Here is a 19,404-nt window from a genome sequence, read left to right on the forward strand (position 1 = left end):
CCACCCCCTACCTCCAGTGTAATTAGCTTTTGGAGTGATTCCAAATGGCTTCTTTGTTTGTTGTTGTTGTTCTTTTGTGTTTTTTTTTTTTTTTTCTCATTTCGTTTTGTTTCATTTTGAAACAGGATCTTGCTCTGTTGCTCCAGGCTGCAATTCAGTGGCACAATCACTGCTCACTCCAGCCTTGACCTCCCTGGCTAAAGTGATCCATCCTCTCCTCTCAGCCTCTGGAGTAGCTGGGACTACAGGTGTGTGCCACCACACCCAGCTAAGTTTTCTTTAAAAAAATTTTTTGTAGAGATGAGGCCTTGGTGTGTTGCCTAGGCTTATCTCAAACTCTGGGGCTCAAGCAGTCCTCCCAGCTAGGGCTCCCAAGGTGCTGAGATTACAGGCATGAGGTACCATGCCCAGCTCACTGCACCCTCCACCTCCCAGGTTCAAGTGATTCTCCTGCCTCTTCCTCCCAAATAGCTGGGAATACAGGTGCGCACCACCACACCCACCTAATTTTTGTATTTTTAGTAGAGAAGGGGTTTCACCATATTGGCCAGGATGGTCTTGATCTCTTGACCTTGTGATCCGCCCACCTCGGCCTCCCGAAGTGCTGGGATTACAGATGTGAACCAATGTGAAAGCATTTTTCTTTTGGTAATATGTAAATAACTATGTTGAGATTATAACTTAAAAAAAATTTTGTTATATTTGTTTTTTGTCAATACAGTATTGCACATCTAGAAGACATAAAGAATTGAGGTCAACTTGCAGAGCAAGGCCAAAACGTAAACTCAAAATTAAATAATACATTCTGCATAGCAGTTCCGGATGTTCCATAGTCAAGCCATAGGTGGAAATAAGATAAGAAAGTGTTACCATTGCAATTCTATTGCCTTTTGCCCTAGTTAAAAAGTAGAGAAAGTGGCATAAAGTACCCCACATGCATGCCATCTTCCAGTCTCAATAATGATAACTCCTGGTCATCTTGTTTCATCCATATCCTACCTACTTACTTTCCCTTCCTCCTAGTCAATTATTTTAAAGCAAAATGATGTCTTTAAAGCAGCCATCATTTTATTTCATATGTGTGTATGTTAGTATATATTTCTAAAAGGCAAGCACTCTTAAAAAAAATTACCACAATACTATTATCACACTTTAGCAGTGATTGTCCCTAGCCAATTCTCTCTCTATTCAATCAGTATTTCAGTTTGTTCTGAAATTATAATAGTTAAATCAGGCTAATTCAGGTGTCCTAAGTGGTTATTTTTAATAGAGGTTTGTTTGGATTAGCATCTAAACAAAATCTGCACTTTGCTTGATGTGTCTCTGAAGTTTCTTTTAATTTGCAGATGTCCTCTCCCTCCTTCTCTTCCCATGATTACAATGTACTTGTTTAAGAATCTGGGCCCTTTGTTTCCCACAGTCTGGATTTTGCACACTGCATCCCTGTGGTGTGGTGCGGCATGTTCTGTTGTTTCCTGTCTTTGCTATAAACTGATAATTAGATTTAGGACTTGATTAGTTCAGGTTTGATTCTGTTTCTTCTTTTGACTTCGTAAGCATGGTGTGTATTTCCATAAGGAGGACATCAGGCTGTTCATTTCCCTTTCAGTGATGTTAAAGTTGATTAGTCAGTTCTAGGCACCTGAATTAGCCTGATTTAAGTATTATAAGTAAAGGACCTCATTGGCTTTTCACCTAATAAGTTAAGCAGTCGTTGATGATCATTGCCATTGATGATCATGCCTAGATCTATTATTTCCTCAAAAAGGGGAATAAGAGCTGGGATGTGACTGAGAGGCAGAGCTACCCAACTTTTTCTTCTAAGTTTGATGGTTCAACTTTTTCTTCTAAGTTTGATGGTTCACTACTTACCTGAAAAGCTAAGTCATAGAGAACCTTTAGTGGCCTGAAAGGTAGATGACATCAGCTTGAAAGCTGTATGAAAAAAGAAGCCCAAAATGATTCAATCACTTTTCTGTGGAGATGGCATTCTCAGGCAGCAATTTCGCAGGTCCAAGCCTAAAAGATAAACAGCATTTTTTTTTGTCATTTTTTTTTGTTGCTGTTAAATAGCAAAGCCTGAACTTTATCAAACTTCCAGTGTATACTGTTCTATTTGTATATTACCTTTTAGTTAAAAATTAACAGAGGGGAAAGGGTTGAACGTGATTGAAATAGCCATGCCTCTTTCAACCTCTTTGTTGGGGTTTGAGAGTCTGAGCAGTAAATAATCTCCCTCCTGCTCTGCAGCCTGATGGCTGTGGATGGTTTTCCTTTCTACCACTGACCTTCAAACAATAAGAAGGGAGGGGAGGAGAGAACTGAGGTGTTTTAAACCAGTAGCTATTTGTTGACAGGAATTCAGGGTCAACTGATGCTTCGTACTAGAAAGTAACTTGGAAATTATCTCATCTAATGTCTTCGCCAATCAAAGATTCCCTCTAAAAAAACCCGACAAATGAGGGAGAACCTCTCTTCACACTCTGTACTCTTATGGTGTTCATCTGTTTCCTTCTGCCTTTTTAATTCAGTGTGTCCTATTTTCACTATTGGATTATACATTCCTTGAGGACAAGGAATTCATCTAATTCTTCTGTTTAATTCCAAGTAAGTTGACAAACACAGTCAGATATGAGCTGAAGTGGTGAACACAGATTTCACTCCATCACTACTGACAGTAGGGGAAGGAAAAGAGCTTCATGCTGATTTGTGCAGAGGTGACTGGGCCTTTCAAAGGGAGGGTGAGGGAGTGGGTGGAGTGGGGGTGACTCAGTAATGTCAGAGAGGTGAAGACTTATAAAGCGTTGATCCCTGTGGATGCAATGAGGCCAGCTGTGTCCACTGGCTGACAGTTACCAAAGTTAAAGTTCTGTGCTCCCAGAGATTGGGAGACAGAGGCCTGTCCTTCCTGATAATTACATTTCATAGGAATGGCTCTCGGGCCCTTGACGGAGATGCTTCTGTGTTGTAAGAGATAAGTATTCACAGTCATAAGCACATTTTTGTAAATGCTGTAAGAAAACGATGTTGGGGACCTGTTGTTAGGTGTTGACTAGAGCAAAGAATAAATTCTCCTGACAGTATTTCTCAGGTAAGCATTTTAATGAGGGGCTGGGGTCATCCCAGGGACACAGCCTTATGCTGAGGCAATGCTAGAGTTTGATCATCTTCTAATGCAGAGATTTGGACAAAGTTGCTATGTGCAGTTCTCAAGGGTCTAGAACACTGCTTAATGAATGTATTGAATGAATGAATTTAAATAAATTCAATTTTCTCTACCCCTAAAATGAGGGGAACAACTAGAATGCCTTCCACTTTACCTTAGTGCCTAGTTGCAGCCAGGAAACAGGCATAACACCTCCTCCATCCATTGTCCCTCTGTCCACCTGGCTGTCCTTGTCATCAAGGACACCTGCAGTTTCCCTCCTACCAAGTCCTGGCCCCTCAGTTTGTGAGTAAGAGATATTAGCTCCATACCACAAATATTTTTGTTTTTTGAAATAACTCAATATAGATCAGTGTATTATAAAAATGATGAAATATTTTCAAATCTACTGCGGGATTCTGGGCACTATTAAGAAGGGATAGTTCAAATGCCTCTTATCCAAGGAATCATGTCTGAAACAGAGTGACATTTCTGTCATGTGCTTTTGTCAAACATTTCCTTCATAGCATTTATTTCTGGTTGTAATATATTTATTTGTATGATAATTTTAAAATATATGTCATGGAAACTGTATCTCTATTTGTTCACCATTGAAAGGTCAGCACCTCAGAGTGGCTAGAACCTATTAGAAATATCCCAAATCTATCAATTTAATAAATTAATGAGTGAATGGCTTTCCATCTTCCCTTGTCTTCTCCTCCAAGATAACATTGACTGGGTAGAAATGCTATTTAATAAAAATATGGTGACTGAATGCTTACAGAATGTCATGGTTCTTGAGCAGTGTTTCAGTGATTCTTCTTCTCTTTATAGATTCCTCACCTATTCCTACCTCTTAGCATTCAACGTGTGGCTTCTGCTTGCACCTGTGACCCTGTGCTACGACTGGCAGGTCGGCAGTATTCCTTTGGTGGAGACCATATGGGACATGCGGAACTTAGCCACCATCCTTCTGGCAGTTGTGATGGCCTTATTGAGCCTGCACTGCTTAGCAGCCTTTAAGGTAATTTTTTCAAAAATAGAATGAACTCTGCATTTGAAGACAGATATTCTATGCCCATAATGTTCTTTTTTGTGCAGGTGGTCTGGGTGTAACTTGAATCTCCTCTCTTTGTGTATTTAAATGTTTTGTAGCTGGTAATAATATACCATGGCCACCTTATAGATTTTTTGACTGTTTCTACTAACCCTGTATTGATCTGAAGCTTGATGTTTGTAAATGAGAAGTTACTGCTGTGGTTGGCTAATTTTCAAAGTAATTTATTTGATTTAATATAATGATAAATGAAATTGTGGTAAATAACCTATTTATAAATGCTTAAAATGTGGTTAAGACTCTACTTTCATGAATGAATGCCAGAGGTAGTTGGGTCATTTCTCCCACTGCCTCCCCCAAAAGTATAAAACTACAAAATTATTAAATACAACTATTTCAAAAATGACCAAAGACCAAAGGCAAATATTCTAGTTCATGCTCATGCTGCTATAAGGATATACCTGAGACTGAATAATTTATAAAGGAAAGAGGTTTAGTTAGCTCACAGTTATGCAGGGCTGGGGAGGCCTTAGAATACTTACAATCAGGGCAGAAGGGGAAGCAAACACATCCTTCTTCACAAGGCGGCAGGAGAGAGAATAATGAGTGCCCACTGAAGGGGAAAGTCCCTTATAAAACCATCATATCTAGTGAGAACTACCTCACTATCACAAAGAGCAGAATGGGGGAAACTGCCACCATGGTTTAATTATCTCCACCTGGTCCGCACAACATGTGGGAATTATGGGAACTACAATTCAAGATGAGATTTGGGTGGTGACACAGACAAACCATTTCAGCAAAAAACTTGAAAATGTTTACTTATGAAAAACTGCTACTCCATTGGATAAGATGCTTCTACCTGAAGGTAAGTTCTCTCCATCCTGTCAGATCTAGCAGTAAAAATCCATAAGTTTACTGGTTGGAATTGGCTGGTAAACTTTGGAAAGTTTTACAATTTTGGAAAAATTTGGTTTGGGAAAGAAACAGAGCAGCAAAAATGGAAGGGAAAGTTTTGGAAGCAAGAGTAATATAGAAGAGCAGAGGTAATATACATGAATCCATGCATTCATGGCTGTTAAATGACATGTACACAAGCAAAATTAAAAGCTCTGGGAGACTTATTTGCTGCAAGTTTGTATGCATTCTTCAGCACATACACGAGTTGAGCAGCAGAGATTGGGAAATTCACTGGCGTGAATTATCCATGTATAACCTCTGCCCAAATCATTGACTGATCACAAAGCCATGTTGGCACAAGAGAGACCCCCAGAAATCCAGGCAAAAGAAGAAAAGAACTGAGTAATAATTTCAGCATTCTGCAGAGAAACAGATTTTCCAGTTTGAGTCTATGGAAGCTCATCAAATGTATTCAAACGGGAAAACCAACAATTTCAGAAGAACAAAATAGAATCCAGGGTCCCTACAATGTATGACATGCAACACCCAGTTTAACCAAAGATTACTAGATATGTGAAGGAACAGGAGTGTGTGACCAAACTCAGTTTCTTAAAAAAAATGTCAATAGGAAATGGAATAGAATTGAGAATTCAGGGCTAAATCCACACTAATGGGATCAACTGATTTTTGACATAGTTATCAAAGTAATTCAATGGAGAAACAATGGTCTTTTAAAAATGTAACTGAATATCTATAAGGAAAAACTATGAATCCTAATCCTTACATTATACAGTATACAGAAATTAATTCTAAGTGGATCATAGCCCTAAACAAAAAAGTAAATGACACCAAAATTTCTAGAAGAAAAGGAGAAAATCTTTGTGCATTTGACTTAAGCAAATATTTCTTAGAACATTTAATGTGAAAACTGTAAAAGAAAAAGTTGATAAATTGGATATCATCAAAATTAAATATTCTTTTCATCAAAAGATAATGTGAATTAAATGAAGAGGCAAGTCACAAATTGGGAGAAAATATTTGTAAAACATAAATCTACAAAGGCCTTGTATCTGGAATATTTAAAGTGCTCTTAAAACGCAATAATAAGAAGACAAAAACTAAAATGGAGAAAAGATTCAAGTGGACACTTCACAGAAGAAGATATGCAAAATTTTTTAACAAATACGTGAAAAGATGCTCAGCATCATTAGTCATTTGGGAACTGCAAATTAAATCCACAAAGAGATACCATTATATTCTCACTATAATGACTATCACTGGAAAGATTCCCAACACTGAGTATTGGCCAATGTGGAGCAACTGGAATCCTCATCCATTACTGATGGGAATAAAAAATGATACAGACACTTTGGAAAAATTTGGAAGTTTCTTAAAAAGTTAAACATAAAATTAAACAGCTCTATCCATCTCCACCTACTGAAAAGAAATGAAAACATGTCCACATGAATATCTTGTCTGTGAATATTCATACAGCTTTATTTATAATAGCAGACAAATTGGGAAAAATCTAATGACCTAACATGCAATTGGACAAACTCAGTGTCATCAATTATTCAGAAATTTTAAGGAACAAACTACGAATAGATAAAACAATGTGGATGGACATGGATGAACATGGTGCTAAGTGAAAGAAATCAGACATAGAAGAGTGTATGCTATATGATATGGTTTGGCTGTGTCCCCACCCAAATCTCATCTTGAATTATAGTTCCCATAATCTCCACATGTCATGGGAGGGACCCCATGAGAGATAATTGACTCATGGGGGCAGTTACCCACATGCTGTTCTTGTGATAGTGAGAGAGTTCTCATGAGATCTGGTGGTTTTATAAGGGGTTTTTCTCCCTTTGCTCAGCACTCATTCTGTCTCCTGCTGTCCAAGGTCCCTGCTTCCTCTTCACCTTCCACTAGGATTATAAATTTCCTGAGACCTCCCCAGCCATGCAGAACTGTGAGTCAATTAAACCTGTTTTCTTTATAAGTTACCTAGTCTTGGGTATTTCTTCATAGCAGCATAAAAACAAACTAAATACCCTATATGATTCCATTCATGTGAAATTCTAAAAAAGGCGTAATGACAGAAAACATGGGGTTGGAGGTTGACTATAACTTGAAATAACATTTTGAGGTGTTTTATGCTTTTTAAAATATAACTGTGGTAGTGAAACTCACCAAAATGTATACTTAAAATGGTTGAATTTGTTGTATGGTAACTTTACCTCAATAAAGTATAAAAAATGATGAAATATTGCAAATAGGTAAAAGTCTGGAATGAATACAGAACTGAAATTTAAACATAAAATGTAAGGACAGTCCTGAAAATTGAATGAAAAAAATTTGCATGATTAAAACACCTTTTTAAAATTGAAGTGAAAGTTATATAACATACAATTAACTATTTTAAAGAGTACAATTTAGTGGCACTTAGTGTATTTACAGTGTTATACAACTGCCAGCACTTTCTAGTTTCAAAGCTTTTTCATTACCCCATAAAACAACCGCATACTTATTAAGTAATCACTCTCAGCTTTCCCCTCCTTTATCCCCTGATAACCTTTAATTTGCTTTCTGTCTCTATTAATTTGCCTATTCTGGGTATAGCATAGAAAAGGAGTGTGAACCCAAAATGTCTGAGACTGGCCTCAGCCAATTTAGAAAGTTTATTTTGCCAAGGTGAAGGACACACCTGTGACAAAGCCTCAGGAGGTCCTGACTACAAGTGCCCTATGTGATAGGGGTACAGCTTGCTTTTGTACATTTTAGGGAGACCTGAGACATCAATCATTTGTGTAAAACATACATTGGCTCGATATGGAAGGGCAGAACAACTTGAAGGGTGGAGGCACGTCCAGGTCATAGGTAACTTTAAAAATTTTCTGATTGGCAATTTGTTGAAAGAGTTATTATCAATAGAAAGGAATGCCTGAGGCCAGGCACGGTCCCTGATGCCTGTAACCCCAGCACTTTGGGAGGCCGAGGCGAGCAGAAAACTTGAGGCCAGGTGTTCAAGATCAGCCTGGTCAACCTGGCGAAACCCCATCTCTACTAAAAACACAAAAATTAACCGGGCGTGGTGGTATGCGCCTGTAGTTCTAGCTACTTGTCAGGCTAAGGTGGAAGAATCTCTTAAACCCAGGAGGTGGAGGTTGCAGTGAGCCAAGATCGCACCACTGCACTCCAGCCTGGGTGACAGAGCAAAGTCTGTCTCAAAATAATAATAATAATAATAATAAAATGTAAAAAGAAAGGAATGCCTGGGTTACAATAGAGGGTTGTAGAGACCTTGTTTTTACTATGCAGATGAAGCCTCCAAGTAGCAGGCTTAGAGAGAATAGACTGTAAATGTTTCTTGTGAAGTCTGTGTTGATGTTAGTGCTGGTGGGGTATAATGAGGTATGTCCAACCCGCTCTTTCATCATGGCCTGAACTAGATTTTCAGGTAACTCTGGAAATCCCTTGAGCAAGAGGAGGGGTCCGTTCAAAGCTCATGGTTTGGCGTGCCTGCTGTATTGTAACTGATCTGCAGGAGCACATATAGTGGAGCCTGAATGGGTATGTCGGAAAGGGTTTTTCTTGACTTTTTCCCAGCTAATTAAGGGGACTGGGGATTCCCCACAGACTGTCATCTCGGTCAAGTGTGTTAAGCATAACCTCTCATGATGGCAGTAGGCCTCGCACACAGGCAAGTCTTGGCCCTCCCCAGAGTGTCATTGATAACATGATGAATGAATGGAAACTTCCTCTGTGAAAGGCTGTTAATCCTTTTCTTTCAGGGAGTTTGTTTCATAATCACTTTAATGCATCCTAAAAAATTAGCAGAGCATTCCAGCTGTGGGGATAGTTAAGATTGAGCTCTTCTGTGGTGGCTTTCATCTTGAAAATTCTTGCAATCAATTAACTAGAGCCTCTGACAATTCTTGTCCACTTACACTCTCCACATGTTCTTCTTTCAGAGCTTGGAGACAGAGCTTTGCTCATGTTTTTGTGGCCTGGTTTCGCTTTTCTTGATCTGCTTCCACACCAGAAGGGAGATAGGAATCAAGCCTTAGAGTCAGGTTCTCCAACTAGTTAGTAACCTCTCGAAGTGGGAATAATCCTGTTTTGTGTGTGTGTGATGATGAATGACTAAGGACATGATGGTAAGGGCTTTGACTCTGAGGCAGTAAACCAGGAGGATTAAACTTTTATGAACATAGGTGTCATGCTTTATGGACATTGTTCTGTGTTAAAAAGAAACAATAGATGAAATGTTTATAATAATGTCAGCAGAATAAACACAGGTCGATCCACCTGAATTATTTCTAAATGAGTTGTGTACTGAATCAGCAAGTATTGAGCTGAAATTATTTTATAATCCCTGATTATATCCATAAATCTTGAGATAGTGAAACTATATATTACCAAGAAAAAAATACCGGATAAGCAAGCATGTGCAGTGAGTCCAGAGAGTCATGGAAAATCTTTCTTTTATTTTCACCTTTGATTGATTCTCAATCATAAAAAACAACCTTGGCTTATATTGAAAGGAGAATATGTTCTTTGTAACATCACTACTTTTTCCTCTGTCCTTGTCTTAATATTGACTGAGTGTCTTTTGGTTGCTGTGATTAGCACAGTGAACAAAATGAAAGTCCCACCTGCATGGAGCTTACACTTAAACACTTAAAATATGTCTTGATATGTCAAATATTAGGTGATGTGAAGAGGTCTCACATCACCTCACAGATAAGGTGACACTGAAGCAGAGATATAAAGGAAGTGAAAGGGTGAGTCATGTGGCTGTTTGGGGAAGAGCATTCCAAGAGCAGGGAAAGCCAGTGCTGAGGCCCTGAGGCAGGAAAGTACTGGACCCATCACAGACAGTAAGGAGGCTGAGATGACTGGAGCCAAGTGGGCAGGGTACAGCCATATGAGTTGATATCAGCGTGATTAAGGAGTGTGTGCGATACAGTGTATGATACCATGCACCCAAACAATATCAAACTTCTATCTTTTTAAGCCTTCGCCTACTTTCCTTTCCCTTGCCATACTTCTTCCACTTGGCTTCTCGCTCTGTTTTGTTTAGTTTTCTTCTTGGTGGGCCCAGGCCAGGGGAGGAAATAAGACTAGTGGAAGGAATTCAGGTCCTTGCCGGGCACAGTGGCTCACGCTTGTAATCCCAGCACTTTGGGAGGCCAAGGCGGGTGGATCACCTGAGGTCAGGAGTTTGAGACCAGCCTGGGCAACAACATGGTGAAACCCTATCTTTACTAAAAGTATAAAAAATAGCTGGGCATGATTGTGGGTGCCTGTAATCCCAGCTGCTGAGAAGGCTGAGGCACGAGAATCACTTGAACCTGGAAGGTAGAAGTTGCAGTGAGCCGAGATTGTGTCACTGCACTCCAGCCAGGGCAACAGAGACTCCGTCTCAAAAAAAAAAAAAAAAAAAAGACAGAGAATTCAGGTCCTTTAGCTGCTTTTGTGTGTGTCTGTGGAGCATAGGAGGTGGGGACTGAAGGAAAAGAACAGCCTTAGAGTCACTAGAGATTTGTAAGACATGCATATCTTGCTTTTATTTTATTTTATTTATTTATTTTTTGAGCCAGAGTCTTGCTCTGTCACTCAGGCTAGAGTGCAGTGGCACGATCTCGGCTCCCTGCAACCTGCATCTCCCGGGTTCAAGCAATTCTCCTGCCTCAGCCTCCCGAGTAGATGGAATTACAGGCAACCGCCAGTGCACATGGCTAATTTTTGTATTTTCAGTAGAGACAGGGTTTCGCCAAGTTGGCCAGGCTTGTCTCAGACTCCTGACCTTGTGACCCACCTGCCTCAGCCTCTCAAAGTGTTGGGATTACAGGTGTGAGCCACAGCACCCATCCTCTTTTACTAATAGTAACCAGCTTTTGTTGCATCATTTTAGGCAATATATATGCTTATAATCTTTGTTTCTTCTCCAATTTATCAAAAACCTTCTTCTTGCTTCCTATTTTATCATCAACCAGGACACCTGATAGGTGGAGGTGGGAGCATACTCTTTCCTAATACATTTGTATTTTACTTATTTGCATTTTATTAACATTTCAATAATTAACTTTATAAAACTGCAAATTAAGTCATATAAGACAAATTAAGTCATGTAAAACAGCAGATGTGTCATCTACCAAAACCAGCCCCCACAACCTGCTTTTCATAGGCCTCCGTTGAATACCTGTTCCTCTACATTTTTATAATTATGGAAAACAAAAACAAACTCTTTCTTTTTCAGAGGTAAGTTATGTTAGACACCGTTACACACTGCAGACTGTTCCAGGCCATTTCCATATCTAGTTGAACTGTTTCTATGGGTAAGCAACTCAAAGAGTAGATGTTTTACTTTTGACAAGATCTTGTCCAGAATTGAGTGGGAGAGGCAGAATACAGAATCTAAATGTTCCTTTCTCTAGAAATAACCACACAATGAATTTAGAGATTGTTTCTAGTTTGTCCTGTTTTCAGGGCATATGAAATTTAAGACCTCATGGAGTAGTTTATTATTTATCACGGAAGAGCTCAGTTGCATCTTTGAGAATTTAAGAGTAGAGTTTATCTCATTCTGTGTCTCTCCTTCATCTCCTCCTTCTATTCACACACCATTCATTCTCTAGAAAGTCATTTGAACTTATATTACATAATGTAGAGAATAATCTAGAAATTTCTTATTGGCTTGAGTTGTTTTTAACAATGAATTTTAAAGTGAACTAATTTGCTCTGACCCTTCGTGATGAGGGTAATCACTCTGTAGGAATGTATGTATGGTAAGAGATAAAGGATATTTAAGCCACAAAGGCTGAATATTCCATTATTTTCTATGAATAGGGAGTGTGTATGCCCCAGGAGAACCATGGCTGAAAATGCACTTGGGTTTTTCTTTATGACTCTTACAGATTTTATGTCAGACTGTTGACTTGCAATAAAAAGTGACATATATCAGGAAAGTAGCCTGTCTAATTTGGATTATTTAGAGGAGTTAATACCATTAGTCAGTCCTATTCTTTATAGTTCCCAGTTTCCCGTGTTCTCTAATGTGGTTTCCCTGCATTACAGAGGAAACACCATTAAATTATATTTAAGAGTAATTTCTTTGGTATTGGTTCTTTATTACATTCTCACAGAGTGTCTGGAGATTTTAAGGTATTTTTATACCTTTCGTAATCTTGTAGGCTACTTGTAAAAGGAAAACATGAGAGAAAAAGAAGGGGGCTACTGATACCTGACTTTCTTAGTAATAGCCTCAATCATGAGATGTCTTTTGAGAATGAACATTGGGCGGTGGAAGTCCTGTCTCTCCCCTCCCCTCACCTCATAGGTATGCGTTTGGTTTTTATTTGTTTTTTAAATTTTTAGTAGGGTGGTAGTTTTGCAACCAACACAAATCACAGGCTGCAGCACTGAGCCCTGGGAAACAAGCCAAATTTTCATGTCCATGTGGGGAAAAATTTGCAGCCAGACTGGTAGAGGTGACTACTAGCAACAACTTGGTGGAAATGGAGGGTGGGGGTGGGGTAGGGCTAATGCCGCTCCGCACTCAGGGAGGGCCTTCGTCGTCATCTCAGGGATCTCCCTTCATGCCTGTTCTCAGCCTCGCTCTGGATTTACCTCCATGCTGGTCCATGTCACAGCCCCCATCAACCTACTCACCACAACACCACACAGAGCTGATAAGCAGAGATGTCAGCCTGTGATCTCTCTTTAAATAAAATTCCCACACATCTCAACAAAAAGGTAAGATCAAAACGAGAACCACTATTGGAAAGTGATTATTTGCTTCTTGGCATCCTCACCTCATTCCAAAAGGGACTTGGAGCAGCTTATGGGAATAAACACAATACAATAGGATAGACCAAGAAATGGCAAACTTTTTTAAAAGAAAGAACAAGGTAGTAAATATTTAGAGCTTTGCTGCCCATGCAGTCTTTCACAGCTATTCAGTTTCATCATTGTCACATACATTTTTCAATCCCTGGGGTACAACATTGTACTACCATAGATCCATATGGTTGAACTGAACACACTTGCTGATTGCTGGAAATTATTTTGCATTTAGCTCAGCCAAATAATAGGTTATGGTATTATGGCACAAGGATCACTAAATTCCAGAATAGCAGTTATTAAACCTGGTAAAATAAGCATCATGTTTTAATAACTGAATGGTAAAATAAAATTGAACTTGGGGAATGAAGATTGCATTTAATAGTGAATGGCTTTATGCCAACACGGATTTTTCTTTTTTCCTCAGGCCTACGTTCCTCTTTTCAGTTCCCATTCTCTGCAAACAGCACATTCTCTATTCTTTTTGTAACCTCAGTTCATGAAAATCCTCTTCATGCTCTTATACGTCCAATCTTTCTAGCCCATTTACAACCCATCCAGCTTGTTCTGCTTTGAGACCACTGCAGTATTCGATAAATGGACCCTGATGATGCCTTGCCATGGTCCTTCTCACCCCGACCACTAGTGCCATGAGAGTAGCCATTGTATGAGATGCTGTTCTGTTGAGACTTGACCAGCCCAGTTGATGCAGCCTCTTCTTCCTCCTCTCAGCTGGGTTCTCCACCTACCACTTTTTTCCTGTGCTGATAATGTTCTGCCCTGTGGGTCGCAGTTTTCCAGCTCAGTAGTTTTAGACAACTCAGGCCCATCGGCCATGCTCCAAAGCTGAGATTTTCCTCCATATCATCTTTCTGATGAGAGTTTGAAAATGAGCTCACCACTTCATTTGATGCAGTGTTAGAAAATAGAGAAGTTGGATCTGTACCTCATTTTAAAATGGAACATATTCAAATATCCATTGTACTGACCTTCCCACATACTTTTCTGTCATTGCTTTGCCATATGTGATACATACTGTATCAGACTTATGATTGTCATTTGATTTCATTTGGTAGTCTCACATTAAATTCAATAATTCGTTTAGTTCACTTCAAATTTACTACCAACCTCAAGTGGAAGTCAGTCCCCTCTGTGTTGGGGGCAGCCCCTGCATTCATGTTGAGTTGTACTGCCCAGATTCCAGAATGATAGTCCCGAGGCTGGGAGGAAGGGAGGTTGTGGAGGGGAGTGATCAGCGCTGACCTGAGTCTGAGGCCAGACTCTGCCACCGCACAGCTGTGTGAGCCTCCTCTCTGATCCTCCCTGCACCAACTGTGGTTGGACCAGGGCAAGCCACATGAAACACTCAGTATGGAGGCCAGCACATGAGGAGCCCTGTGTTGTTCCAGCATCGTGAAATTGTCACAGCTTAAACCCAGGAGTACGATGAGGGATCCTGTCTCCATTTTGTAGAAATATCAGCCTTTATAAAAAGAACTCCAGTTGACTGCCTTTTCTTGAGTCGATATATATCAAAGTCCAGCCATGCTTCCATGACCAGAAACTATGTTTGATATTACTGTTGCTTATAAAAGTTAATGCTCTCCTCCCCACCTCCCTTCATCCTCTACTTTGAGTGACAGGGAGCTTCTTTAACTTCCTGACATAAGAGGTAATAGTAGTAACACGTTTTTAAATGCAGATTTTAAGTGCAGAAGCATAGTTTGGGAAGTTAGTATGTTCAAATGTAACAGAAGGGCAGAATAAAACATAAAATCACTCTGTTAAAACTGAACATTTATCAAGGGGAAGGAAGAATGGGAAATTTAGTGACTTATTTACAAATGGCTATTGCAACTATCACCTAAAGCTCCAGACTTTAGAAAGATTATGGATGTCTTTAGTGGTATTTAAAAATTTTGCAAAAATAAGCAGGATTTAAGAAAAAAATAATTTTTGTTGTTGCTGTTCGTAAAACATTATGCTACCATTGCTGGATTTCTCCATTCCCCTCAGTATCAGGGATTAGAACAAAGTAGACACTAGAAATGCAACCCTTTGTTCAGCAGCTACCTGAAAATCAGTGGCCCTTGAGCAGTCTTACCAAGACCTGCCTTTTTGTCAATTATTAATATGGCATCTGTAAAAGTATTCTCCTTGTTTTGGAGCTGAAACTTTTACAAATACTCTTTCTTCATGTCATGTGTAATATACCATTCAGTTGTACCTGGAGTACTCTGCTTGGCTTTTGATCTAGGCCAGGCAAAAGTTTTACACATCACTAAATCATTTGTCTTTTCCTTTGCCTTCACAGGGCAATTACATTTTTACATATTTAATAAGAAAATGACTTACCTACCCCTTTTTTATTTACCCCTCAATTGGAAGACTCACTGAGTTTATTAGTGAGTCTTAGATATATGTATAATGGAAGAAGAAGCTATCAGACATCACTAACACCTTTAGTTTATTTTCCCTGATTTGGATGCTTTGTGATTCTCAGTGAGATTTCATAGTCTATATTATTATTTGCCTTTACTCAGAGCAAATGCCACCTTTTGAGAAGGAATCTTAATTTTTATACTTGTTATTTCTCATAATGATTCACATTTTCATAAGAACAGCTCATTAACACTTAGCAGACAATGCTTCTGATTGTTTTTAAACGGTTACAAAGGTCAGAAGATATTTTTGTAACATCTAGAAGCATTCTGTCCTTTCCATTTCCATCCAGAACATGACATTTCTATTTAAAGGAGCACACGTTTTTCCATCTTGTTCTGAGAAAACCCTGAAATATGCAATTAGGAGTCCCAGAGATAAAAGCAGCTAAAACAAGTCCCTTTAGACAAAAAGCCTACTGGAAAGTGTTTATTGAGTTGGAAAACACAGAGGAGACTGTAGCAATTGATTGTCAGATTCTTTAGGTTAAAATTAGCTGTAAGTGCACTGCCCGAGGAGCCTATAAAGGGAGTGCAAGGCTGATAAATACAACCCTGGGAAGAATCATCCCTCCATCAAAAAAAAAAAAAGTCTAAAATTCCTTATTTGTACATGTGCATTGCCTAAGGAGGAAGCATAGAGTATTAGAAAGAAAACAAGTTTGTAATATGAGCTTTAATGTGTGTATGTCTACATTATTACATAGCAAAAACGTTGATGAGTATTAAACATTATTTTTCACCTGTAATATAATAAAAATAAGTGAAATAATATATGTAGGACCTAGGGTTGTTCAAGAAGGAAAGTGTCATCTATATACATGCATCTCCACACTATTGTCTCAAATTCAACATTCTGAAATTAACTTCTGACTTTATCCATTCAGTGTGTTGCCTCAATAGCATTTTTCATCTCAGTGCATTCTGCTAGTTACCTCAGCCAAAATTTTGGGGGCTTCCTTTTTTCTCTTTCTCTGTCTAGAATTTCATATTTCATCTATCAAGAAAATTCTGTCAACCATATTTTCAAAATGCGTCTAGACACTGACGGCTTCTCAACACCTTCACTGCTTTTTACCCTGTCCAAGCCACTGTCATCTCTCATTTGGATTATTGCCATAGCTTTCTAACCATTTTTCCTGCTTCTACCCTTGCACCAAGGTCCAGTCTATTCCTCAATGCAGTGGCCAGGGTGATTACTTTAAAATGTAAGTCAGATCATGCCCTTCTTGTGTTTAAAATCTTCTGGTGGCTCCTTATTTCTCTGACAGTAATAATAGTCAACACCTTTATAATGGCCTGACAGGTTCTACATGTGCTGGTCCCATCCAGCGCCCACTCCATTATCTCCCTTGCTACTTCCTAACTCATTTTCTACTGTGAAATGAGTGTTGTGGCTGACTCCTTCATCTTCTCCAAGACTTGCTTGATTGCCACCTTCTCAGTGCAGCCTACCATTGTGTTTAGAATTGCACTCCGTTTCTTGCCCACAATCTGTATATAACAGATACCCCTTACCAGGCTCGCTGACTCACTCTCTCGTGGTCTCTTTCTCTCTTTTCCTCTCTGGAAAGGCAGGATTTTCTCTCTCTCTCTCTCACTCTCATCTGTTTTGTTTACTGATGTTTTCCCAAGAGCCTAGACTAGTACCTGGAAAATACAAAAGAGATGGGAGTGATTGATTGCTAAATTCTTTAAGTGTTTGCCTCTAAGTAAGTACAGTGCCCAAAGAGACTATCTTTTTAGATGGCAATGAAACATATCTGTTGAATGAATGAATAATCAGTGACCGGGTTTTTCCAAGAGAACCACGATGAGGATGGGAAAATTTTCAAGAGTGCTTTGACAAAGCACGTGAATTGGAGTGGAAGTGTCTGATGGCTCCCTTCGTCATCTGCCTGCTCCTGGTACTTTGTGTCTCTTGTAGGCAGAGGCATGATTAATTGCATGACTAACTGGAGTGAGCCGCCACATACCCCGTGGTGTGATGGAAATGGAAAATGATCTTAAAAACTGACAGAGTTTTTTGAAACAAGCAGAAGAAATATGTAGGGAATATGTAAGTAAAGGACAGTGCATTTGGAGAGGAAAAACATAGTGGTAAACAGTAAGATAAAACATTAGAGATTTAATTGAGCACTCATTGGTTCAAACAATATTAAGAGTATAGAGAATAAAGATATAAGACGACCTGGGCTGCCTTGAAGAGCTTGGTTTTCTCCACTTGCATTGCATCCACCTCACCCATGAGAATATTATCCTTATAAACACTGATATAGTTTAACAATGCCAAGAAAGCTTCCTGTGCTCAGGATTTATCTCAGCTAGAGTCAAGACTATGCAGACAGATGGCTTAACAAAGTTCTCTAAATGTATAGTGATTTTTAGCGTGGAAAATGACCATCAGCTATTCTTCATCTCTACAAAGGACTGAGCAGTAGAAAATGTTTTTGTTTATTTGTTTGTTTGTTTTGTTTTTGAGACCAAGTTTCGCTCTTGTTGCCCAGGTTGGAGTTTAGTGGTGCGATCTTGGCTCACTGCAACCTCTGTCTCCCGGGTTCAAGTGATTCTCCTGCCTCAGTCTCCCAAGTAGCTGGGATAACAGGTGCCTGCCACCATGCCCAGCTAATTTTTCTATTTTTAGTAGAGATGGGGTTTCACCATGTTGGTCAGGCTGGTCTTGAACTCCTGACCTCAGGTGATCCACCTGCCTCAGCCTCCCAAAGAACTGGGATTATAGGTGTGAGCCACCACGCCTGGCCCCAGAAAATGCATTTCAACTGTAGTGTAATGGCTATAGTTGAGATCAGTGAAATTGTGTTTGCCAGACAGTGCGTTGATTTTTGGGGGGTAGGTTATAGAAACTCCTAAAGTGAAAACCTTTCTTAACTTCATTCTGCTAGAGAAGTTTGTACCAGTATTTCTCAAAATATGTCACAGCATCATACAGACCATTAAGTAAGGTAATTCTACATAAAGATTCTGCAGTTCTGCATTTCACAAGCACTAGGTTTCAAAAAGTTAAGCATATTCCTTTACTGGGGAGCTTCACAAAGCTTTTATGTTGCTCTAAGCCTTGTGAGTTTCCAAAAGGGGTGTATCATGAATGGCATTCCTCAAACTTATTTGAATTTGGAAAACTTCTTGTGGGTAAGTTTTCTTGCAACGTACTTTGGGAAGTATCGACTTTGATATGCAAAGGTGCCTGGGTCACTGGACCTTGAGAGTTCATTTTTGGGCAATGTTTAAACATTTCCTTGTTTGCCTTCTTTGTACCTCTAAAAACAACCACCACCCCAGCATCAACAAAAACATTTTCATATTATCACCGTTTTAGCAATACCACCTGAAAAAGCATTCCTTTTCCTTTTAAAGTTATAGTTTCCAACAAGGCAACAGTAACGTAAGACCTTGAAAGCAATTATATTTTTCATTCTATGGAGGCTGTAAGTAGAAATTAGAAATGTGTATATAGATGTTTGATACAACAGTGTCTGTGACTGCTGGGAATCTTGATGGATGAGGAACCCTGCAAGGCCATTCATGAAATGTTACAGTTTGGGGAGGCAAGTTTCACCTAGAAGAGCTCCTTCATTGGTATATTATTAATAAGTGGCAGCTTCCAAAGCAAGACCAAAGTAGCACCATATATATCTCTCCACATGTGTTTTTTCTTTTAACTGAAATAAGTTAAAAACTTACGTCTTCACCTGCTTAACATGATTTAAAAGAAGGCACTTGATGGAGTTTTGTTGACCTTATCTAAGTAGAAAGTGAGATGTGGCTGCCTCAGGACGTTGTTACATTCACCTCAGCGGGAACCTTTCATGGAAGGTTCTTAACAGGAGAGCTGGAGGACAGAGAAAGGACTTCCTGGAGCTTCCTGAGAAGCCAGTGTGTGACTGCTAAAAAATGGCTACACTTTTAACAGAACTTCTTCTCAGACTTGCTCTCATTTTTGTATCCCATCTGCTTTCAATTGCTAGAGGCCACCAGTATTTACAGAAGAACCT

At 39.3% G+C, this 19,404-nt stretch overlaps 1 protein-coding gene across 3 annotated transcripts in view; it reads left to right on the forward strand.

Annotated features, from left to right (window-relative positions):
• TMTC1 (transmembrane and tetratricopeptide repeat containing 1) overlaps positions 1–19,404 on the forward strand; it is a 301,112-nt gene that overhangs the window by 153,616 nt on the left and 128,092 nt on the right. For all 3 annotated transcript variants that reach the window (XM_011934100.1, XM_011934099.1, XM_011934097.1), the window contains one exon: positions 3,980–4,169. In XM_011934100.1, the coding sequence (XP_011789490.1) occupies positions 3,980–4,169 (190 nt within the window). The remainder of the gene's footprint in view (positions 1–3,979; positions 4,170–19,404) is intronic.

The sequence above is a fragment of the Colobus angolensis genome, unplaced genomic scaffold, assembly GCF_000951035.1.
Source record: "Colobus angolensis palliatus isolate OR3802 unplaced genomic scaffold, Cang.pa_1.0 Scaffold131, whole genome shotgun sequence".
In the NCBI taxonomy this organism is placed as follows: Eukaryota; Metazoa; Chordata; class Mammalia; order Primates; family Cercopithecidae; genus Colobus; species Colobus angolensis.